The sequence below is a fragment of the Nicotiana attenuata genome, chromosome 3 (assembly GCF_001879085.1).
Source record: "Nicotiana attenuata strain UT chromosome 3, NIATTr2, whole genome shotgun sequence".
NCBI classification, from domain to species: Eukaryota; Viridiplantae; Streptophyta; class Magnoliopsida; order Solanales; family Solanaceae; genus Nicotiana; species Nicotiana attenuata.
The window spans coordinates 19,083,947-19,110,067 of record NC_031991.1 but is presented as its reverse complement, the minus strand read 5'-3'; the positions used below and the strand labels follow the sequence as shown (position 1 = coordinate 19,110,067).

The following is a 26,121-nucleotide window of genomic DNA, read 5'->3' as shown; positions in this document are numbered from 1 at the left end:
GATGGTTTTAGGGTTAATTAATTTTCGGACAGTTATATTCTAATTCCTATCTCAAACGATGGCCGTTGGATCACAAGAATTGGACGGCCAAGATTGAAAATCGCCTAAACGGCGTCGTTTCAGGAAGGGGGGGGGGGGTGGACCGCGGTAATGGGAAGGGTATGGGCTGGTCAAACCGGTTTCAGGGGTTTATTTTTGGCCTGGCGTCGGGGTTGATTTCAAGGCTTAGCCCAATTTAAAATCCCTCTTCTTTTAATTGTTTCTTTTTTTTATTTATTTTGCTTTCTCCGCTTTTTTTTTTTAATTTATTTTCTGATTTTATAAAAATGCGTAAAAATAAAACTAAAACAAATTGACTCTCTAACAATTATATTTCCTAATTTAATTCCTAAAGGAAATGCAAACTAATATCCAAAATGGCAAAATGGAGCCCCTTTTTTATTTTATTTTAATTAACATTTTTGTTCTAAAATCAATTAATGCTAAAATATGAAATTAAATCCTAAATGCAAAAATGGCATATTTTTTGTATTTTCATTATGGATTTAAAATGCACAAACAAAATGCGACATTACCAAAAAAATGCCACAGAAACTCACAAAAATTTATAAAATACTAGAGAAATTGTTTTGTTTTGAAATTTTGGGAAATTATTGCTTAGGGCAAAAATCACGTGCTCACAGCACGCTAGCCCCTGCTTTGCCCGGAAACACGAAGAGTTTTTCGTGCACAAGATAAGTGAGCGGAAACGAGCGATTTTTGCCCGTTTGCATATTCCGTGTGGAAGCATTTTTTGAAAAGAGTATTGGACCGCACCCTGCTTCAAAAGGTTGCCTACATATCCTGGGCTAAACAGGAATCAGGTCAGTGTAGTTCGGGAATGTCTGGTAGCTGGGGACTACCAAGAGCTGTGACTTTCTGCTGTTGCTGTGTTTGCTCACTGCTCGCTGGAACCTCCTTATACGCGTGGTCAAAATAAAAGGGAAGCTAGCCTAAGCGATGACAGTTGACAAAAGGGTCCTATCTAGGTCTTCAAACTTAGCTCTTGTGTTGCCTTAACTTGTATTCTCCCTCGCTGGAATTCCTGCATTGTATGCCTTGCATTTGTGATTGTAGATGTTTCACCATTCTCCCGAGTGACGTTTTGACTGCTTGCAATTGCAATATAGTGCCTCTATTCTCCAGCGGAGCTCCTGGATTGCCTGACGTCTTGAAATATTCCCTTGTTCTTCAGTGGGCGCCTGATTTCAACCAAAATAAAAACAAAAGAATTTCTGCCCCAGTTTGGTAACCGGGTACAGCATGTTATCAAAAATTAAAAGTTAAAAGCTAAAATGGATTGTTACTTCCCTTGTTCTCCAGGTGGGCGCCTGATTGCTAAAACTTGAAACGTATTCCCTTGTTCTCCAGGTGGGCGCCTGACTGCTGAACTTTGAAAAGTATTCCCTTGTTCTCGCAGTGGGCGCCTGATTGCTAAAACTGAAAAGTATTCCCTGTTCCGCAGTGTGGCGCCTGATTGCTTAAACTGAAAAGTATTTCCCTTGTTCTTCAGGTGGGCGCCTGATTGCTAAAACTTGTAAAGTATTTCCCTTGTTTTCCAGGTGGGGCCGCTCATAGCTAAAACTTAAAAAAGTTATTCCCTTGTTTTCCAGTGTGGGCGGCCTGATTGCTAAAAATTGAAAAGTATTCCCTTGTTCTCAGGTGGGCGCCTATTGCTTAAACTTGAAAGAATTCCCTTGTTCTCTCAGGTGGGCGCCTGATTTCAACAAATAACAACAACAAGAAAATTTCTGCCCCAGTTTTTGGTAACTGGTACAGTGTGTTATCAAATATATAAAAAGCTAGAAATTTAAATGTACTTCCCTTGTTCTCCAGGTGGGCGCATGCATTGCTGAAACCTTGAAATTGTATTCCCTTGTTCTCCAGGTGGGGGCGCCGTGACTACTGAACTTTGAAATGTATTCCCTTGTTCTCCAAGTGGGCGCCTGACTTTGCTGAACTTGAAATGTAATGCCCTTGTTCTCCAGGTGGGCGCCTGATTGCTGACGCTTTGAAAAATATTCCCTTGTTTCTCCAGTGTGGGCGCCTGATTGCTCAACTTGAAAAGAATTCCCTTGTTCTCAGGTGGGGCGCCTGATTTCAACAAAATAAACAACAAAGAAAAATTCTCTGCCCCAGTTTCAATCAAAGAAAAAATTTGTTAATGCAAAATGTGATTAGCTGCTGGCATTCTTGTTGGCCATGGCCCCGCTTCCGACTTTACCCTGAATTGCTTCCTGGACTTGCTTTGGCTTCGCCACGGTTTCCCAGGTTAATTTCAGCCCTCTGATCTCGGTACCCACATGTTTTACTTCATCTTTACTGTTGGTGTTCTTGTTCCCTTTTTATGAACCTTGCCTCTTCCTGGCAAACATGCTGATTATTCCACTGATTTTCATTGGTCTCTCATGTTGTACTTCTCTTTTGACCTGTCCCAACTTGTTGTGCCACCTAACTGGAAGCTGGTAGTTAGCTTTGACATCCTTCTTATGTTTTTGAATAGAACTGACACTAAAACGTTTTATAGACAGATTTCAAGAAAATGGAAATGCAATGACCTCAAAGGTTTTTGAGGATAGAAAAACGCTGAAAATGATATGAGTGGTAATGAAGAGAGAAAAGACAAAGCTTATCTGAGCGGAAGGCTGATTCCATGATCGTGCCATGCATTTTGAGATCCCAACCTAGTCTGTCCAACCAATCATTGTTAATTACCACCTTTGTCATCTCATATTCCACGCCCGACTTTCACCAAAACCACAGCTTTGCTTCTTTTGTCATGTTTCCAAAACATCTTTCAACCACAGACTTCTTTATTCGCACCTTCTGAAGACTCACTTTCGCCTTATGGTGCCCGCGAGAGTTTTCACCAATAAGACTCTCTCATTTTTAAACATCTCTCTCAAATTCACTTCGTCTTACGGTGCCCGTTGAGGGTTTTCACCAATAAGAGATCTCTCATTTTTAATCTATCTCTCAAATTCACTTCGCCTTACGGTGCCCGTGAGGGTTTTCACCAATAAGACTATTTCATCATTTTTCTTCTGGCACCAGAGTGTTGTCCCCAACAAGGATCAACTTTACCGTGCTTGTATTTTGAATTCTTAAGATTGATCAGAAGGTCTTTCTTTGGACCGTTCATGTGGCTTTTTGGATGGTTAGAAAGAAGGTATAAGAGGCTCAAAATAATATTATGTCAAAAGTAGGTCCAATTATTACAACTTTTGGAATCATATCTCTTGCCAACAACCATAACTTCTGCCCCATTTCCTTCCCGCGGTGATTAATGATTTGTCTTTTTAGTTATGGACTTGAACCTCAGTGAGGTCTGCCTACGTACCCTTTCGGGACTCTAAGTCGAAACGTAGTTCCGACCATAAAACTACGTTCGTTGTTTGCGATCTATCCCTTTCTTCCCTTTTTTTCTTTCTTTCACTTCTTTTCTTTCATGCCTTTTTCTTTATTTTTGTGTTTTTTCACTGTTCTTTCTGTTCTCTTTTTTTTTCTTTTTTTTTTTTTTTTTTTTTCTCGGGGCTTGACGAGCTTTATTATTGTTCCGAAAAAGTAGGGTAATTGCAAGAAAGCTAAGATATAGGCTCAAAGGCGGTACGAAAGGATAAATGTGTATTAGATAGCAGAACAATAATGCCTTCGTCATTTTCATTCTCAACACATGCCAAATACCAGATCATAGACACAAAGATAAAGAAATCAATACATACTATCTCTTGACTGCATCAAGAATTCGTAGCCATTTCTACAACATTTCCCTTCGAGCGTCCGTTAATATAAAGCGCCATTGGACAAAAACCCTGGTTACAACAAATGGCCTTGCGCAGTTTGGGGCGAACTTTTCCTTTGCCTCAGCCACAATGAGGTAGGATACGTCTCATGCATACCAAGCTGCCACTAACTTCGAACCTCCGCTGGACGCCCTTCCTTTGTTATATGCTCTTGCCTTCTCCTGTGGTTGTACACTGACCGTACAGAACTAGCGCTGGCCAATCTCTTCTCATCATATTCAAAACTTTAACTGTCCAGCGCGAGCGTTTAACCATTCATCATCATCAATCTCTTGCCTCAGCGATGATCCGGAGGGATCGGGTATTTGGTCGACTTCTGCGGGTATTTAGTAATCTAAGGTTCAGTATACCTAGAGCAATAGAGACAAGAAAAGTAGCAGTAAATAATAAACATGCTCTTAGTTTTAATGATTGTAGTTTTTTCGGTGTAAGTATGACTGTGATGGACGGTATCTAGTTGTGTTTAGTTTTTCGATTTGGGTGATCCTAGGATGGGAACGCTCCCTGATAGGACAAGAGTGGAAGCCAACAAGGAATAGTTTTTCAATGCCATTGCCTTGACCCTTCGACCATTTTCCGAAGTATTTTCTTGATATGCTTGTTAGCCTGCTGTTCGACCGGCCCCAGTTTGCTTTAGGGCGATATAGGTAGCATGTTGTGGTGCATGGATCTTAAAATGTACATGTATCGGCCATCAATAGTGACTATTGAGATTGGTCACCACTAATCTGTGGACATTATCTTTCGGGATCCCAAACCGCATATGATATTTTGAATGCACGAAATCGACAAACTTTGCCTTCTTAGTCACAAGATTTGTGAAGGTTGTTTGCCTCTCGACCCATTTAGTCGAAATAATAAAGCTACCGAAATGGATCTATGTCCCATTTGATGCTCTGGCTCAAGTCGTCACATAACATCCATTTCCCCAAGGGCAAACGAAGTGGCCATGGTTGCCGACATTTATATGCAGATTCAGACAGGGCGGAGAATGAATCAAATCTCCATTGTATCCTGACATTGATGAAATTTTCGCACGAAGACTGAGCGCAAATCCCGTCCATTAGTAAAGCCAATCAATACCCTGCTCGGGAGATCTTCTTTGCCAATGATATATCACTCATGTATGAGGCCCACAAACTCCCGCATGGACCTCAGCCATGATAACTGTCCTGTCTGGCATCTATAGCCATCTCAATAACCCAAGATCTCATGGAGTTCTTTTGTACAAACACTCCTCCACTAAAGAAAAATCCTGATTACCAAAGTCCGTTCCCGCCGAATTGGGCCTCTCTTTTTGATTCGCCTTGTAGCACGTGTCGGGATATCCTCCCATCGCGAGATACTCTTTCTATGTCATGGAACAAGGCTCACCATTCAACTGGTTTTCTTTATTTTCTCTCCCTCCACCACATTACAATAGGCGTGCTGGGTCCTCGAACCTTGAATATGTGTAAACGGATCCATAAGGCTTTGCTCCGGACTTGAGTGTCAGGCTATTTTGATGCCAAAGGATGGCTCAAATAGCGTCAGCAACCTCATTGAGTGCATCTCTCTTGGAATGGTGTTTTTTGAAATCTATGTGATAAACATGTTTGACACGAAGTCATGCAAGCACACTGAGGGCCGGTTTACTTTATTGGGGATGTGAAAAAAGGGGGGGCCTTTTTCAAAAAGGGTTCCCCCGTTGGTTTTTTCCCCAACTCTCCCTTGGAAATTCTGGTGTACAAGAAAGCATCCCGAGACAGTCAACCCAGGACTTGAGACCTAAGAAAGGACGCGCAAAGCATGAACCTCGGTTAAGACAAACCAAAAAAGTACAAGTAAGCAGAGCTTTAGAGGGAACAGAGGAAGATATAAGGAGGTCAGGAAAAAGAAGCAGGGAAGAGAAGACAGCAGAGCACAACGATAAAGAGAAAGACAAAAAGAAAGAGAAAGAAAGACAAGAAAGAAAGAGAGAGTCACAAGAGCAAGAGAACACGCAAAGAGAAGACAAGCGTCATCAGAGATTAAAAGAAGGAGAGAGAGGCAAGCAGAGGAGAGAACATAGAGAGGAATCAAAAGAACTAAAACCATACCTCTCTTCCTCGTACCAACTCCTCCCCCGTAACGCCGGTGCCGGCCGCCCTAGCCCCACCGTCTACCACCGTCTCTCCGCCGTCCGCCGCCGGCCGGAAATCGTCGCCGCCGGCGGCGATGCTCCAAATCGCCCAAAATTTCACAAGTTCCCCTTTTCCTCCTCTATCCAAATCCACCATCCGTTTCTCTCAAACACACCCAGAATCCGTCGAATATCGGATCGAAATTTTCCGGCCAAGACGCGAAGTCATCAAAAATCAACCAAATTAACACCATAGAATCGCCTAAACCTCCTCTCTCAAACCCCCCAAACCCCGTTCCTCGAATCCCCGCCGAACTCCTCGAATCTCCGATCAAAAATCTGGCCTAAACCCTAAACACCTCCAAACGATACCAAATCAACACTGTGCAGTGTCCTCACATTCCTCAGTTTGAATTTCAAGCCAGAGTCCGTCGAGTCCAAGAGGAACCCTTCGAATTTTGAAATCAAGGGTCTGAAGAACGCCAGTCAAGTAAAATACTCAAAATCAGTGAGTCTTGTAATTTTGCGTTGCTATTTGAATTCATTCCCTCCACGACTGGTGCTGTTTCTAGGTTTAGTTTTTATTTTTGTTTTGTTTCCCAATCCGCTTAAAGTCAGTTAATCACATTGATTCTTTCTCCGCTTTATTTGTTCATTTTTTTTTAGCTCTAAATTTGATAAATGATGACATGAACTTGTTCTTTTAATTTTGCTATATTCTTCTAAGTAGTTTAACTATAGATTTCTTTGGGTTAATCAGTGTTCTAGCTTAGTTTAAATTTTTGATTGTTCGTTATTAAGACAGTAAAATTTCTTCTTATTTTGTTAAAATTCCTTCATATCAATTGATTCTGTTTTGGTCTTGCTTTGTGGGTTTGATTTTTGTCCGTGGATGTTCACCGCAATTTGATTGCTTGACTGCCAAGGATGGTAATTCATTGCTTGGTGAAATTCATGATCGGTTAATTCGTCTAATTAGTTCAATCTTAGGGTTGATTCCAGCTTTGATTAGTTAACCATAGTTAAGTTCAACTAAGGTAAAGGAGCTTGAAGCGGTAGGGTAGTAATTTCGAAATAAGTTTAGGGGTAGTTTGGGTACTTAGGGCTGGGCAGAAATGTTGTAGGTTATACTAGAATCACCTAGAACCTTCTAGAATAGGACTTTAGTTCTAAATTCAGAAAACAGGTGCACTTACTTGAGAAGCAAGTCAATAAATAAGGGATTAGTTGGGTAAACCTGAAATAAAAAAGAGGGACTAATTGGTAAAGGTCTAAAAATCTGATACGCCCTTAGCTTGCCTATATAAGGCAGTCCTCTTTGCCTTAAGGGAGGGTGTTTTTAGCCATCAAAACCCCCTCCCCAAAAGGCAATCTACAAGTTTGGGAGCCTCACAAAAATTTCCCTTGGATTCTTCACGAGGTTCAGATCAGAAATTTGAAATCCAACTCCCTTAGATCTTAGTTTTCTCAAAATTTCCAGAAAAACAATAGAAAATCAAAAAAAAAAATTACTGTTTCATTAATTTCTCCTTAGCTCACCTTTAGATTTCAGTCCTTAATCCAATTGTCCAGCTCATTAAGGATCAGAAGTAATTTGAACTCATTTGATTCTGCTCGACATTGATATTTACAAGCTGTTCAAGTCAGATGTGCATGAGATTTGCTTAGTTCGAGTTGATTATTGGTTGTTTACTGGTTGTGTTAAGTGCTGAGTTCATTTCTGGCTATTTGGCGCTATGTTGGGTTGATCTGTGGATTCTGCTTGGTTTTCCAACTTATCCTGAATTGCTGAACACTTTATGGGCTATTATACTCATCTATTGATTGCTGCTGGGTTTTAAACTCATTCCTGAACTACTGCTGGGAATTGTTACTGCTGCTGACTTCTTCCTTTTCTGTTTGATTCAAATATTCAGGTACACATCTTGTATTCCCAGGCATTTGAAATGAAATGAAGTGCTGATCAGGCCTCCCTTGTTGAACTCCTTTGTTTGACTTGTGATTGATTAGGACTCTAATGTTGTATGTAATCAACTAAGGACTGTATAACTGGACTGTGTAATGGATTTTAATTCTGACTATGTTAATTCCCACGTTAGCATCAAATGTTTAATTTCTGTAATTAAAACTGGGCAGTATTAGGCTGATATGATTGGACTGTTTCGATTTTTAGTTCGTATCAATAGGACTGCATATTGCAGTTGTTTGCATGAACAAGTGTAGTAGAGTAATGTATCATACTAGCCTGATAAGTCGAAGTTGGAATAGAATAAGGACTTGAACATCTTGAGTTCGATACCTCCATATTATTAGTAATCACCTTAGTCTAGTCAGCCCGTCTCCATTTCTAAAATTATTTGCAGCAAGTAGTGGCTACAATTTGAACAACTTGAATAAGTTTCAGTAATTATCCAGTATAACTGAATCGGAATCTGGCCTGGCTTAACCGTTTGGGCTCAGTATCCTATTATCAACAAGAACAAGTCTCAGGGCATCAACGAACGGCTCAGGCTCAGTTGGATGCTTGTGTACGTTTGGGCCTGGGCCCAGATCTGCTTGGTCAGTTTATGGTGTGCACATAAATTTAACTTTTCTTTTGTTGGGCTTGTCCTGGAGCCCAGTGGCTGCAATAAAGTATAAAGTCACTATTAGGTCCAATAATAAATAGTTAGGGTTTTATCAGAGACGAATAAATATAGAAAATTATAGATTGCTTTAGGATTTGCCCTTTAAAATAAACAATAGATGAGACGAGCCTCGCCAAATAAAACCCACAAATTGCGGGGCCCTCATTAATTGCTTATATCAAAATATTTAGACCTCGGGACGTGCCATTTAGCGAATTTCATGGCTTCCCACAAAGTTAATAATACGCTAGCTGCTGTAGGCCCGGCGTTTAATAATATCACCTTCCTAAACTCGGGTGCACATTTATGTGACCCAAATCCAAATCCCAACGGAGTCGAAATGTGTTAACAATCACGGGTGCACTGGTGCGACGTGGTTTGAGGCGCATTTTTACGACGTTGCAATTCTTATTAAAAAATAGAAATAAAAGCGGTGACTGATAAAAGTATAAGCTAGATCATGTTTTTGAAATCAGATAAAATCAAATACAATAGTTGAGCGACCGTGCTAGAACCACGGAACCCGGGAATGCCTAACACCTTCTCCCGGGTTAACAGAATTCCTTACTCGGATTTCTGATTCGCGGACTGTTACCAGAGTCATAATTTCCTCGGTTCGGGATTCAACCGGTGACTTGGGACACCATTAAACTCCCAGGTGGCGACTCTGAATGTGAATAATAAATCCCGTTCCGATTGTCCTTTAATTGGAAAAACTCCTTTACGCCCTTGGGGTGTAGTGCGAAAAAGGAGGTGTGACACTTCTCAAGGTTTGGCATTGTCACAATCTCATTATATTAAGATAGTACTTGAAAAATTCAAGCACCTGGGCTTTAAAGTTGCAAAGACTCCAATTGATGTGAATCTTGCATTAGCAAAGAACAAAGTCTAGAGCATATCACAATTAGATTATGCTCGTGTGTTGGGTTGCTTAATGTACATCATGAATTGTACAAGACCAGATATAGCTTGTGCTATAAGTAAATTTAGTCGATATACGAGCAATCCAGGTCAATCTCATTGGATGGCCATGAAACGAGTTTTGGGGTATTTAGTACATACTCAGGACTTTGCTTTGCACTACAGTAAATATCCTGCGGTCATTGAGGGATACTGTGATGCAAATTGGATCATCGGATCAACTGATTCCAAGTCCACAAGTGGATATGTATTCACCATTGGTGTAGGAGCGGTATCTTGGAAGTCGTCCAAACAAACTTGTATTGCCCGCTCTACAATGGAGGCTGAATTCATAGCCTTGGATAAAAGCCGGTGAAGAAGCTGAATGGCTCCGGAATTTCTTGGAAGATATTCCATTTTGGCCCAAACCGTTGGCACCAATATGCATACATTGTGATAGTTAAGCAGCAATTGGAAGGGCTGGGAGCGTTATGTAGGTAAATCTCGTCATATACGACGAAGACATAAAACCGTTAGATAATTACTCTCTAGAGGAATTATCACGATTGACTATGTAAAGTCAAGTGATAATGTGTCGGATCCACTTACAAAAGGCCTAACTAGAGAGGTAGATGAGAAATCATCAAGGGGAATGGGACTGTGGCCGAGAACAAGTCATAGTGGCGGTAACTCTACCTAGAAGACTGAAGATCCCAAGATCTAGGTTCAAGGAGATCAAACAAAGTCATTAATGACGGTTCAACATTGTCAACTAAACTTTTGGTCCATTCTCGTGATGAGACAATGTTCAGTACCAAGGATAAAGCATTAAGGCTTTTTAATGATTTCTAAATTTGATACGGGGTATATCAAATAGTGTATCTACGGGATGACACGTTTAGGAATCACCTATGTAAGTGTGAAGTGTTAGCCGCTTCAAGGAGAACTTTGTAAGGCCAGTTCTCTACGCACTTGTGAAACCAGGCGGTGTTCATGGCTGAAACGAACACAACAATGAGAACCAAAGACGGTTAAGGGTTGGTTGTGTGACTTGTGGTTGTCTAGGTATACACCAAAGTTCGACGGTTCAAAGATATCAAATCTACCGATTGATCGAGTATATCCGACATAAGTTCACTACGGAAAGTTCAAAGGGAAACCTACTTATCCAGATGCAAGTAATCCTTACTTGCGAATCACACAGTTTTTCATGCATACTTCCGTGGTATAGTCATTCTCCATTCATGTGGGGGATTGTTGGGTTTTTATGCATTTAATTAATATATTAAATACTTAAAAGAGGGTGAATGGGAAATGGAGGAAAATAAAATTTTGAGTGAAATTTTAAGTTTCCCCCCTTGGCAAATGGACATTGTCCCATATTGGAAGAGAAAGAGGTTTTTTATGGGTATATAAGCAATTGCTCTTCTTCTAGCTCTTAAAGAGTTGAGAAGAAGGCAAGCCTCGCGCCGTCGTCGTCGTCGCTCGCTCGGCTCGGCTAAGGCTTCGGCTTCGGTTTCGGCTTCGGCTTCGGCTTCGGCTTCGGATACGGATACGGATACGGATTTGAATTTGGATTTGGATTTGGATTTGGATTTTGTCAAATGATTGATTGATTAACTTTTTGGACCAAATTTATTTGTTAATAGTAAAATATTAATAGAAATGTTATTGAATATTTATTTTAATAACAAAATATTAATATTAAATCCAATCCGTTTTTCTATTTTGGTAATAGAAAAGTAACTACCCTCTTCAATTTTCCCTCTTAATTTTCCCCTTTATTGTTGAGTAAATGGCCATTTATGTAATGGCATTTATGCGTGGCCATTTTGCATAAACAGCCATTCTGAAGAGTTGCACCTCTTCAGATTTCGCTATAAATACAACACTATTTTGCTCAGAATTTCACTACGATTTTCTGAGTTTTCTCTCCTTCTTCTGCATACTTTTAGCATCAAACAAACCAAAAGTAAGTGTGATTTGCTACCGAACTTTGTGTTCGCTGAAATACTGGGGTTTGAAGTATCACTACACCAGTGTGTAATTCGTTCTATCCTGGGAGGAAATAATCCATAACCTTGGGTACTAGAAGGGGATTAAATTCCTTAAGGAAACACTATGAATTCAGTGAGCTCGAATTGGTTTTCTGTCATTTCTGTTTATGTTCATTTCTGTTTATATTCATTTATATTTCCAGATTTATATTACAAGTACAGTATACTAACAATTTTGACCGTATACAGAACGATTCCAACCAAAATTATTGAAATGCATAATATTTCAACTGTGAAGCTGAACACAGTACAGAACTCTTATTTAGAGGTTGTAGAAGATGTGTCTTAGTTCACATTCAAGGTAAGTAAGTGTCAGAAAAATAATTATTTCCATACAATTAAAATACATAATATTTTTTAATAAATGTCAATGTTCTCTACTCAAATTCTATTAACTTAAAATATACATTAAGCTAAACACATTTAAACGTAACTTTATCAATTCCTTCGCGAGAACACTTCAGGTAAATCATTGGAGCAGTAGTTTAATTTGTTCTCATCAATCCGTGCCAAGGTGCACTTCGGCATCGTTTGTGGTTAATCTACTATTATGGCATTTCTATTAAATTATTCTCTTACTTTAAAGAAATAAAAAGTAGTTCTGTTACTTTGTTGTAGGGTGAGCAAATTTAGTGATTTGACTGTTATAGTTGGTAAAATTCAATTACTTTAATATAACAAAAAATAATTTTTATAACTTTACTACTATTGTAAATAAAATTCAATAACAATACATGAAATTAACTTCAGTATTCAAAAGTCTATTTAGAAACTTGTTTTTTATCCTGAGAGCAGTAGCCCAATTACTTGCTAAATTTACCATACCAACGCTTCTGCTTCAGGAGAGGTGAACTACCCATACATACATATGGTACATCCTCCCTAACAGATCGCTGGAGTAACTTTTTTTATCACACACACACACACACACACACATATATATATATATATATATATATATTTAAAAATTAAAAAATATCATAAATCATAATTAATAACTCAAATTATTTAAAAAGATATTTAAGAAACTTGTGATCATAAAGAAGTGTCTTTGACTTTCCAAATTGTGATGCAAGAGTGAAAAGTGGAGCCTATCCGTCTCCACACTTATGCTTGTGCCTATATATAGTAGTAGGTCATATATATAATTATATATACCCATCCTTAAAGTAAAACATTTGAATTCTGGTTTTATCTTCATGAGATCTCCATCTACGTCGCGCGCGAGGAATTAATGATTTGCTTCACGTAAGTCGTAGCACATTAATTGTTTTGGTAACTTTTTCTTCAAATGACGATGGAGAATAACGGAGATATTAATGCTCGGCAAAGTCAAAAGTTGGCGGTTTACAATGAGGTTCTTCGGAGGCTCAAAGAATCCAATAACGCGGAAGCTCAACAACCTGGCTTCGACGATGAACTTTGGGCTCATTTCAGTCGTCTTCCTACTCGGTAATATAATCTCTTTTTCTTCTGTAAAGACCTCTTCCAAATGTCGCAACTCTCTGACACTATATATGTTCCTCAAGAAAATCTAATTGCCATTTTTTTTGCTCTCTTACTTCTTTAGATCATGAAAGTTTTGACAATTGATGAAAGTTACATTAATGGTAAACATTTCTTGAGAAAGTCATTTTCTTAATTATTGGTTACCAGATTTTCCTCACTTATTATGAGTGAGAGTCATTTTCTTTACAAGTATCTCAACTTTTTAACTTCATGTAGTATTACTTTTTTATACTTAAAATACTTGCTCCGACAATACTCACACATAAATATTGACGAATTTTAACCAATAGCCTTTTTGATAATAAATTAGAATTCTCGTGGAGAATAGGCGAATATACGAGATTATACTGACCAACACATATAACTCGATTAAGGTCTGAATAATCAGGAATCCTATTTTCTTTTTTACCCGAAATATTCGAACTAAATAATTTCTGACTCGCCTAATCGTCCGTTACTGAGATGTTAGAAATATATCTTCGCTTGCCAGAAAGAGTATGTTGTGAGAATGACTAGTTAATGAAAGTGAATGAGATATGTAGGACTAATCTAGTACAAATTTGTGTGAATGGATCCTTAGCAGGGAGGATCCAGCTCTCTAACACCAGGTTCCTTTCACTAGTAAAAAGTCGCTAAAAACTGACCATGCCGACCGTTATTAAGCAAAAGTTTTCTTTTTTAATCGGTCGGTTTTTTGTGCCAAAATCCGAAAAATTTCGATTTCTAACATCGGTATATAGATCGAATTTTTTTTCAAAAAAATGGACCGACCCGGTCGGTTACTATTAAAAATAATTTTAAAATAGCGACTGACTCTCGATCAGTCTGGTATTTAATTTAAACAATTAAAATATTCTCAATAAACCAACCGGTGTCGACAATTTTGTTTATTTTTAAAATAACAAATCTCTATTAACCTATTGAAATCGGCCAATTTACTTCATTTTAATTTAAAATTTATTTCTACCGACTGCATCGATTAGAGAAAAAAGGACTGATATCGACCAGTTTCTGTTAATTTCGATCGATTTTCGGTTTGTTATGGCGGAAGGTTTTTAGCATTTTTTTAGTAGTATCTAGATGTGGAGTACAAATTCACTAAAATTGCAATGATGGGTTTTCAATTAAGGCGAAATATAGATCATCCAGACACCTCAATTGGCCCTTTTATCATTTAAACATTTCAAGTGGCTATTAATTGTATCAAATAGACACCCGAGTACAGCAGTCAACAGACCAGATGCGTGATTTACCCTTGCCAATGACGTGTCAAATGAACCAATTAAACAATGACACGTGTAATTTGTAATTAAAAAAATTGATATTTATTATTAAAAAGAAATACATTAAAGAAAAGAAAAAAAAACCTTTTTTTTAATTTTAAGCACACCAGCCCTGCACCTTTCCCCGCGCCCAAACCTATTCTTCTTCTTCTTTGTTTGCTCAAAAGTTATCACATACCTTATGAGTATAAAACAATATAAATAAATCACGGAAAAATTATAGCAAACCGTAATAATCCGTTGGACCAAATGAAGGAAATGAAAATAAGTACTCAGAGTTAGGAGGAGAAACATTAAGATTCTTTATTGATAATATTGATTTGGCCTGCCTCTCCATGAAGAGGTTCAGAGCCTTACAATGGTATTTTTCTCTCTCACAATATGGATATCATTGTGTTTTTTCTCTCTCTCTCGGATAGTGACCGAGAAGCAGCCCCCTTTCTAGGGTTTCCTCTCTTGGTATTTATAGCTGTGAGCTTCGTGAGCTGGCAATAAGTGGCCGTGACCACGTTGGAATTTCGCCTTCATGGTGGGGGATGGGCCGTGGCCTTGTTGATCGAATCATATGAGGGTTGAATATCGTTAATTCTAAGTGGTCGTGCCACTAATTAATCATGAATTAGCTTAAGACAGGATTAGCTTCGTTAATTATCGTGGGTTCGGATTCTGACTCATACATTCTTCTTCTTCTTCTTCTTCTTCTTCTTCTTCTTCTTCTTCTTCTTCTTCTTCCCCATCTCTCTCTCACCTCCTATCTCTCTCTCATCCCTAATTTAACAGAGCAAATGCCATTGTAGGACAAAAAATATTTCATTAATTAACAATTTATATATGTAATAGAGCAAGGAAAAGAAAATGGGTTGGCAAATCCAACTTGATTTCTGTTCTGCCTCACTTCTTCTCTTTTTTCCTCTGTTTTGATAAACGGGAACTTAAAAACCCAATGGTTAAAAGAGTGGCGCCAAATCCAATAGTCTTGAAGGTTACCATCCATGGATGAACCTTGATGGTCCATGGCTGAAATCGACAGCTGAAATCGGCGGCCGGGCCTTTAAAGGTTATCCATGGCTAAACTCGATGTGAGCTTCTGTTTTTATTTTATAGTTTTTATGCGTCCAGGTTGAAATATAGGTGGTGAATTTATGGTGGAAGGTGGTGGAGATAATGATGTTGGGGTGAGGAAGGTTCATATGGAATTTGGGTGAAAAAACCTGATTTTATCGTTCACAGGTATGGGCAAAAATGATAATGTGGTTTGGGACCCAGGTATAAAATTTAATTTAATTCTAAAAATAAGAGAGAGCAAATCTGATAAAAGCCTCACGGCTCAACTTTAACTAAAATGCACGTAACTTGCCATGTCATTATGATGTGTTTACTTGATACAGTTAATAGCCACTTGAAGTGTTTAAATGATAAAAGAGCCAATTGAGGTGTCTGAATAATCGTTGGGGACAACTTAAAGGGGCGGTTAATGTATCTCACCTTCTATTAATGCTAAAGAACGTTAAGGTTGGACTTATAGAGCTAAAATCCTAGTTCCACCTTGGATTTTAGCATAAAATAAAACAACTAAAAAATAGCTTTACGAATGGGTGACTTTTGCGAATGCACGACCAAGGCGGGCTCAACGAAATTGGTGGCCTAAGCTGAACGTTAAGAAGAGGCCCAAAATTTGTTTAATAAAATTATATATATTTATGATTTTATTTTCTTTTTGTTATGTAATAATAGTCTTATGGACCGTCTTGTACGTACTTTGTCCCTTCACTCGGTTACCTGCTAGCTTCCACCATCGAAGATATCTAATAACTCTACTCACTAGGTTTCAAATTTTTTTTTATAAGAAATATCCGCAGCTAAGAAAATATTTTTATAAGTTCCCGGCATCTAATGATCATAATTTTGTACTACACTACTACTAAAGTAGATTTTTAAAATAATTTTATATATTTGAAATAGTACTAGTTTATTTGAATTAAAAAATATGACTTGATCTACTCTTTATAAGAAATTATTTTATTTTAAAAGATATTACAAGAGATTTTGTTTTTATTTTTTTTATTATCAATGTCATCATCAAACTGTTATTGTGCCTTAATGTATGTTTATTATGAAATTCTAATATTTATAATAACCTCCTTTTTTCTAAATAACTTCTATATCCAAAACAAATTAATATCTTTTTTAATAATAATCATTATTGAATAATATAAATTTAAGTAATAAAAATTGCGGCCTTCATTAAGGGGGTCTAAAACAATTGCTTTTGTTGTCTCTAGGGGTGTTCATGGTTCGGTTTGGATCGGTTTTAAAAGAAACCAAACCAAGTAAGTCGGTTTTTTAAATATTAGAACCAAACCAAACCAATTAAGTCGATTTTTCTCGATTCGGTTTATGTCGGTTTTTTTGGTTATTTTCGGTTTTTTCTTAAATATAAGACATACACTACCAAACACATATTCCGGCGATCATATTTTCAATGTAACACTATCAAATCAATTGCCCTTTGAGAAATCTATTATTTACCAAAATATATTGATGATAATTGAATCAAATAGTGATGAATAATTTAAGGACTCAATTAAAAATATGTTATTTATAACACGAAATGGATTCTTACACTAAACAAAACAAAACTACCAATCAAACTAGAATGTAAAGGTAAAGAACTATATTAAAAGTGCAAACTATTAATATTTACCATAAATTTTTTGAAACTTTGTATAACAATATACATATATATACAGGTGTAATAATAAATTTGAAATAGCTAATCCTATAGTCGGTTTGGTTTGGTTTTTTTCTGATTAAAACCAAAATCAAACCAAATTTGATCAGTTTTTAAAATTCAAAACCCAAACCAAACCAAACCAAAAAATATCACTTTTTTTGGTCGGTTTAATTTGATTTTCGATTTGATTCGATTTTTCGGGTTTTTATGAACAGCCCTATTGGCTCCCCCTTGGCCGGCACTGATGCAGGAAGTTGAAAAGTATCAAATACTACCGGAAAACTAAAAAATAATTGCTGCATATTTTTGGTTTAATAATTGATCATTATTAAAAAGGATTTTATTGCTGCGTCTAAAGGTACGCATTAAATGTAAATGTTGAAAGGGCAGTGGATGTACTCACACACAAGCGGTTACTGCATCTTGCTCATGATCCAGCTGATAGACTTGCCCTTGAAGTCCGGCTAGTGCAGGTGAGTTAGTTACTTTAGCTGGATAAAACCTTGAACTAAGTGTTAATTTTCTGAAATTAAGGGTGTGTTTTATACTGATGGAAAAATGTTTTTCAGGAAAATAAATGGTTTTCGTATTTATTTTTCAATGTTTGGTTGATGAGAGGAAAACATTCCAGAAAATATTTTCTATGTTTGTTTGATGTGTAGAACTGGAAAATATCTTTCACTATTTGTCGCAAGGAGAATAATAATTTGATAACGATAAGACAAAATAATTTTATTTATTTCATCTAAGCCCCATAAAGTACTCAAAAAATTGAACTTCATAGATGAGATTGGTAATAGAGAAATGTTTTGAACAAAGAACTCATACTAAAAGCCTAAATAAAAATAGAGCACATATATTGCAATGAGCAAAAACACAAATAATAGGCAGTAGCCGAATGATGTTTCTTTCAAAGAGTACATATCTATCAAGAACATAATGTTTCAGTTTAACCATAGTAAGAAAATATACACACATGTGAAGATCATATTGAGTTGTTGCACATCTGTGGGTAATGGACTAATGGGTGTCTTGGTCTTCTTATATGACCTCGAACAATCCTCATCTCATGAGCTTATTTTTAAGGTTGAGTTAAGCCCAATGCCCAGTTCTTTGTCATGATATCAAAGCCAGACATACTCATCACAATTTGTTGTTGCCTATGTTGGGCCTAATTTATGTTGTCCACGCTCCAGTTTGCAGGCTTGAACATGAGGGGTATTGAGTTGTCCCACATCAGTGGGTAATGGATGTCTTGATCTCCTTATATAGTGTCGAACAATCCTTACCTCGTAAGTTAGTTTTTGGGGTTTAATTATAGAACTCCCACAAGAAGGGAATATGAAGTATTAATAGCAATAGGATCATGTCTAGAGAAATGTGGGGTGAAGCGCTTTATGTTTTGGATCGGGATTTCTAGGGAAGTCTTTTTCACTAATGAAAGGAAATCTTTTTTTGGGAAAAGGTTTTCCCAAGCAATTAGTTAACCAAACATGATTAAATTGAAAAACATAACAAACACACCCTAAAAATGTTCTGCTCTAATGGTGTATTAATAGCTCTCCTTTAGCTGGGACATGCTTGACAAATATTTGTGTGCATTCATGAAATTTATGGAAAGGAAAGACTTCAATTAATAAGGTAAGTAACTGCATTCATAGCAAATAAACTTCATCACAATTCGTTCATAGTTGCCTCAGTCTATAATAATTACTGGTTTTGCTATTATAGACTGAGACAACTCACCTTAGTTATTCCTTTTTTGTTTGCTTTCTTGTTTGTTCCATATCTAACTCAAGGATATGGTAGTCATGGATTAAATCAAACTTGTCATTAGCAGGACGTTGCTCTACATCCCAATGAAGACTCAATACATTCTGTTCATTCTAGCTCGTTAAACAAGGAAGTTAGCCAAAGGTATCATCTTAGGTGACACACTATAGCTACCTAGAAAACGTTTATTTAGCATATATAGGACCTTATATACTGCCTTCATGTATTGCTTGTTTTTATCAAGGTGGAACGTCTTTCCTTCCTCTAACTTTCTTTGTCATGTCACTCACTCCTAATTGCAGTCATTACATTGCAGGCCTAATCATGAAATTACGTTTTCAACAGACGACAAGCCAAAGCTCTTCAGTCAGGTAGTAATGTGCTTTCCTTATTTTAGTAAAAAATGCTCTGCTTGATAGGAAGTATTCCGTTGCTGGTACTGGCTAGTGATAAAAAACTCTGCCTGCTTGTTCTTTTGCATGTTGTGCAACAAGAAAGAACATCTATTCCAAACTAGCTACTGCTATATCTATCTCTCCTTAAAAAAATATGTGGACCAATAGTGTTAAAACTTTTTAATGTGTAACAGCTAACTTCATTACTAGCTGAGCTTGGTCTGAACATCCAGGAAGCACATGCCTTTTCCACTGTGGATGGTTATTCCCTTAATGTCTTTGTTGTTGAGGGTTGGCCCTATGAGGTATGAATCTTTACATGCTTTTTTGAGTATGCACTAAACACTTCCACTCTACAAAAAGTATCTCCTGTCCATTTTATTTTTCTAGGAAAACAACTTGAAGAGTATTGGGTCGTCATACCTTAGTGCCAATTCTATCACTCAATTAAAGATTAGTAGCTAGGACATGGTCAGAGATGTTTGTTATGTCTATCTCTTGTCTCCATTGGAACATTAACAATTTGTTTCAATTTGTTTATTATCAGGAAATTGAGCGTCTTAGAACTGCGCTGGAAAGGGAAATCATGAGGGTTCAGGTACTTTCATTTTTTTGTTGTTGCATGTTATCACACCAACGTTTAGCCAAGATATGTTCTGTCTACCCAAGTTAAGCCAACTGTTGTTTAGAGATCTGTAGTCGTTTTGTGAAAGAAGGAATATCACTCTCCAATCAAAATGAGCTTATCGTGATATTATGAAGTCCTACAGCAATATATATGCTGCTGCATATAATTATTAGATCAGTCAAATTTACTTTTACATGATATATTGCCATGCGATTAATATCCTCTTGGAGATGGTTTCATCTTCCTTTTTTCCCTTTTTGTGAGCACATCTTCAGTGTACCTTAAGCATAATAGTTGCTGGAGCTGAATTATGGTTCCGACATATCCTCAAATAAATGAATCTTCTGAAGATTTGGTAAATTAAAAACAGAAATTCTAAAATAAAGTAAACATAAATCTACAATTTGTTTGAATCCCTTTTATATATTAAGATGCTAGCACACATGCTTCCACACCTTTTTCCCTGTTACATCTAAGGCCGTAGCTATATTTGGGTTCAAAGAATAGAAGAGTACCATCATTTCGTTATTAGAATGCCCTTGTGATTTCTGATGAAAAAAAAGATGGAGTAATTGATAGAAAGTGATCTAGCATAGTGAAGGAGTCACCAAAGAGTATCAGTTAGATTCACCTTTATGTTCGCATAAAAGCTTATTGGTTTGTGAAAACCATAGGGCCTGTCATAGAGAAAAGAGTAGTTATGAGCCGAAGTAAACTGTGTATCGACTTTTTCTTGATTGAACACGAGACGCTTGTGTGAACATGTTCCTCTAGAGTTCTTCCTTAGGGTTTCAATCATAATGCAATATAAGCTCATGACCAGTGGCGGAGCTAGGATTTTCATCAAGGGGGGGTCAAAATATAAAGAAATAAATTCACCAAGAAGTCAAGGGGTGTCAATACATAGTATATATACATATTTTTTTTAAAAATTACCTAACTACGCAGTGTAATTTTCCGACAATACACCCCCTTAAGTGCATGTGGCTCCGCCACTGCTCATGACATTGTCCTTGGTCATAGTTACAGATTATCTAGAGATCAACGTTTTATATCGGATAGATAAATTTGGTGAACATCTGGATCGTGGCAAAAATTGTGAAACTATGGGTGCTCATCCTGAAGTAATAGACTTCTAGAAATTTTATCCCAATAAAAAAAAGGGATTGCTGGAAGCTAAGTCCATGTGCCTTAAAACTAAATGATAACGAAAACACTCAGAACATGCCCAAAAGAATATTGATGCATGGTTGTTTTCACTGATTAAAATGAAGGTTGCAGTTAACTTAGAAGGAGCCTTGTGTTCCTTCTTCCACTTCCCTTAGAAACAAAGTTTACAATCAGTTCCGTCTGCCAGTAGTGTATTTTAATATTTAACCAGCATAGCGTCATGCAGAAATCTTGGGAAAGTCAAAGTCTGTTGCACTCATTGGGAAAGCAGACTGAAGAGGTGATAAGATGTGCATTTGATCATTTGACAATACCTTGTGACAAAAATGATGTCTGGGAAATTGATCATCAGCTTCTAAACTTTCAACAGAAGATTGCATCTGGTTCCTACAATGACTTGTAAGTTTATTCTGCACCAGATCGTTCATGTTGCGTCTTAGTTTTAAAAGCAACTTAAGTAATTACCTAATTTTTTCAGATATAAAGGTACATACTGCAGTCAGGAAGTAGCTATCAAAATCCTGAAATCTGAGTGTTTGAACACAGAATTGCAGAAGGAGTTCGCCAAAGAAGTGTACATCATGAGGTTTTTCAGATTCCTTTTACTTATGGATGCTCCAGAATTTATGGTTTTGTTGTCATTTTACAATGTCCTTGCTTCGAGAACATTTGTAACTAGCTGTTGAGTCTTAATTAAACACCTCATTTATGTGGTTTTATTGTCTCGATCACTCTGTAGCTTGTGAAGGAGCAAGTTCTGTGATTTTGTAATTATTCTGGAAAAAAACCATTCTTGTTAACATGCTATTGGCTGGTTCTGGACTACAATGGCAATATAATTTCTTACTGCTTTACTGCTGCATGTATAATTGTGCATGTGCATTTCTGTTCTCTTGGGAAGAAATAGTTTAGGGAATATTAGGAACTTGCTGATTTACCTATGCATCTAAATCCATATTCAGACAGCAATTCCTAGTCATCTCGAGTAATTACACCAGTCATTCAGTCTGTTTCTTTCAACGCATTTGTTCTCTTTTCCTTATACTTCTTTTGGGGGTACAGAGTTGGGTCGCAAGGTAAATGAGTTTATCCATCACTTTGAGGTTTTATTTTATACTTTAGTCCCTTTTACTTGCAGAAAACTTTGTCACCAGAGTGTGGTCCGATTTATAGGGGCATGTACTAGGCCTCCAAATTTGTGTATAGTAACAGGTATTTAAGTGGCTATTTTCGCTTATCACGCAAAAAGATTGTTTCAAGATTACTAATTTTACTGTTTTTGAATGCTATTTTCTCTTCATTTTCACGGTTGAGTCTCTCACTATTTTCTTTTTTTTTTCTACTGTCCTAACTGTAGAATACATGTCTGGAGGAAGTGTATATGATTACTTGCACAAGAAAGGGCACAGCTTTAAACTACCTGCTTTGCTTAAAGTGGCAATTGATGTATCAAAAGGGATGAACTATCTGCATCAAAACAATATTATGCATAGGGACTTGAAGCCTGCCAATCTACTGATGGATGAAAATAGAGTAAGAAACTATCTCATTAAGCAGAACATTTGTGTGAATTTCTTTTGCTGTCTCATTGCGATGACGTTTTACTATATTATATCATGATTCATTAATGTCTACAAGTCCATTTCTAATTAAATAGGATTGTATGATCGTAAATTGTTGCATCTCCATCCGGCCACTATTCTCTGAGGACAACATCATAAGGTTTGAAGAATTAAATCTTCTGTTGTTCATCACAGAGCTACCGGAAATTATGCCCAAGGATACATACATACATGTATCCAACACATACAAACATGCATGCATGCATGCATGCATACATACATACATACATACATATGGGGTCAAATAGCATCCTTGACTTATAATGTTATCTATTTCTTTTCTTAAGTTCAACGCTCTGCTTATTGACAGACTTGTTGAACCTGCAACGTGCATATGCCAAAATAGAAACACTGTCCTGTAGGAGTTATGCTGAACAAATCTTCAATTGCTCTGTTTGATTGTAAATCTTGAAGATAACCATCTTTTGGTTTTGAGCATTTCATAAAAAGTTTAAAATCTCATCTTTGCTTGCACAATAATAGTAACATAAATTTAGCGGAAACACCATGTTTCAGGTTGAGCTAGCATGATCAAAGTTTTTTCCTTGTTCTAGGTGAAAGGCAAGGAAAGGGAAAATACTACTAGATTATTTCTAGTAGTTAGTACATACAACATAAGGAGCTAGGAAAACGTAGTTAATTAATGAAGCACTCAAATTTTTTGTGGTCAAAAACAGTAGCGTCGAAAAGGTTGACATGGTGCGTGCAATTTAATGTTTTCGGATATAAAGTGTGCATGAAACAAGGGTATAATTTTTATCTTTCTTTTAATTGCTTTTTAGTCATGGCATTGTACTAGATTTCAGCTAAGTATCGTCGTGAAATTAGACAGTATCAGTTGAATTTGAAACCTGTACTGAATTTTCTGACTGGCAAAATATTTGAGTTTCTTGCACATCTTGTTCTTGGTTGTATCTGTAGTTCTTTTGTCGGATTCTGATTTAGGCCTCATCCTTCCTGCCAATAAAATCAGTCGGGATGGCTGAGGTTTAAGATCGTATTTTCAGTAGTTTGAATTAACAATCTGCTTTAATTTGCTAGTCCGGTGTATGAATCCTTTTCCTTTTTCCACTGCAAGAACCTACTCAATAAGCCTTATCATCGTCGTATGATAGGCAACACCCTATTTTATTTCTATCAGTTTTATTTGTAATTTAATGTTATTTTAAATGACCAACTTGCAAGTGTTGTCCTTGTATAAGTTTAATAAACCTGCTATGTTAAAGCCATACTAGTCTGTTGCATCAAGTTTTACCAATATAAGCTTTACCTTTTCAGGTTGTTAAAGTGGCTGACTTTGGTGTTGCAAGAATAAAGGCACAATCCGGAGTCATGACCGGAGAGACTGGGACATATAGATGGATGGCCCCCGAGGTATGCTCAATTTTGTGACCAACATTATAGCAACCTATTGTGCCCGAATTTCATTATGGGCTATCCATATTACAAGGGGATAGTCCATACACCAAAATTTACACAAAAAATATCCCATCATGTACCAGATATAGTTGCTGCTTCCTTTTAAGTTGCCTAATTCTGAAAGTAGGCAGTTGAAGAATATCCATTCTGTAAACACCCCTAGGTAGTTCCTGAGCCGTTTGAAATATTTCTGTGCTCAGCACTGAGCTTCCATACTTAGCTAAACTCCATTTCATTACTTCCCTGAAACAATGTTAGACATTATATTCATCTTCAACTTCTCAATAAAATGTCTGATTCTTGTAACCTTCTCCTCCAGTTCACATGGAATATAATTCCAGTTCTCTCTTTGATCATATCCATTATAATCATATATAGAATCCATCTCCAGGTTAACATTGGCTAGACCCTGAGACAAACACCAGCTAACTCCAAACAGAGCAGCCTCCAGAATTTTCGCATTAAATATGCTACGTTTCTTCTATATGTGGCTTCAGTATTTTATTCAATTGGTTTTTCTTTTTAACATTTTAGCAGTTCCAATACTGGTTAGTCACTATCTTTCTCAGATTAGTTCTAAATAAAGGATGGAACCCAATCTATGCAACAATCTTCCATGAGTTAATATAATATAGGACAGTTCTGAAAATAGTCCTCCCTTCAAGACTAATTTATGGTATGTACAAAGTTGACAGCCTTATATATTGACCTTTTCGAGAGAGCTCCCTACCTATACTTCCTTTTCTAGGTCTTATGCCAGTTTGTTCCGTATACCAAATGGAGTACGTGCACTAACATTTTGTTCTAGCTGAGGACATGAAAATGGGGAATACGTGGCTAGTTATGTATGAACTTAATTTCTTATGTTCTTTTGAATAATTATTCCCAAGCTATAATTCAGTTTTATTTTTCCTAGTTGGAAAGTCACGATCCTGCATTCGCTTATAGTAGCGTTTTCTTCTTGAAGGTTGTTGAACACAAACCATATGATCACAAAGCAGATATTTTCAGTTTTGGGATTATGTTACGGGAGTTGCTTACTGGAAAGGTACTTAATAATATGACGGTTTGGAGTTGTTTGTTGTTTATGTCATTGAGTTATACTTATGATCTCTAAATTTGAGTTCCAGTATCCATACGAGTACTTGACCCCAATACAAGCTGCTATGGGAGTGGTCCAGGAGGTAATAACTCTGACAAACGTATCCCCAATAGAAAAGACATTATATTATTAGTAACTTGATCCTTTCTAATTTGATTTCAGGGTTTGCGACCAACTATAACAAAGCGCACTCATCCCGAACTTGCTCAGCTTCTTGAGAGATGCTGGCAGCAAGACCCCACATTCAGACCTGAGTTTTCCGAAATAATACAGACACTGCAGCAAATAGCAAAAGAGGTATATATGTGTTTAATGCATGCACGTGAATTCAAACTAGCTAACTTTTTAACTATCTTGCCTTCGATTTGTATAATTTCCCATATTTTTTAATAAACACTTAAAACATTCTAATATCTTGGTAAAACTTGATATATGTGACAGGTTCGAGATGAACGAGACTATCGTCTCAAGGAAAAGTCATTTAGAGGATTCTTATCGACACTTCGACATGTATATCGTTCAGTCAAGACATAGACAGAATAAATGTTGTTTATTTGTATTGTCCTCCTTTTTCCTTCATACAAAAATGTATATCTGATTCTTTAATTCTTGAAAACTAACCACTTCCATATCTTTTTCTTGCATTTATAGAGTTAAAATTAGAAGAATCTTAATTAGAACTTTATACATGGACTGGTATTTAGAATTTGAACTTTAATATCGTCTACACATAGCCATTTGTTCCGTTTTAATCAAAACTCATAAAGAATGGTCATGACTTGGCACCGTGACGGATAAGTTCGTACGACTAGTAATGTATGACGTACAGGTGGAGCTAACTCAAAAGATATGTCTTACGGTATCACGCAATTCTATCACAAACAAACAGTAATGTGACACAATAAGGATGTTAACTGTGCACATTTAGCGCAAAGCGAGACAGGAAAGAACGACGTAAT

At 36.9% G+C, this 26,121-nt stretch overlaps 1 protein-coding gene across 1 annotated transcript; it reads left to right on the top strand.

The window, feature by feature from the left end:
* On the top strand, positions 12,825-25,824 carry LOC109224200 (serine/threonine-protein kinase STY46-like). The gene is made up of 15 exons (XM_019388788.1): positions 12,825-12,979; positions 17,409-17,526; positions 18,894-18,970; positions 19,143-19,197; positions 19,416-19,526; positions 19,769-19,819; positions 21,246-21,418; positions 21,498-21,605; positions 22,158-22,231; positions 22,377-22,552; positions 23,920-24,015; positions 25,028-25,108; positions 25,191-25,244; positions 25,325-25,459; positions 25,604-25,824. Exons 1-15 carry the CDS (start codon positions 12,825-12,827, stop codon positions 25,694-25,696), a joined length of 1,557 nt encoding a protein of 518 aa, XP_019244333.1. The 3' UTR covers positions 25,697-25,824.

Excerpts from the sequence above, each read along its gene's own strand:
- LOC109224200 (XM_019388788.1), top strand. The coding sequence starts at position 12,825 with ATGGAGAATAACGGAGATATTAATGCTCGGCAAAGTCAAAAGTTGGCG. Across the intron at positions 19,820-21,245 it reads GGGAAATCATGAGGGTTCAG|AAATCTTGGGAAAGTCAAAG; the intron begins GTACTTTCATTT and ends AGCGTCATGCAG. Across the intron at positions 25,460-25,603 it reads TGCAGCAAATAGCAAAAGAG|GTTCGAGATGAACGAGACTA; the intron begins GTATATATGTGT and ends TATATGTGACAG.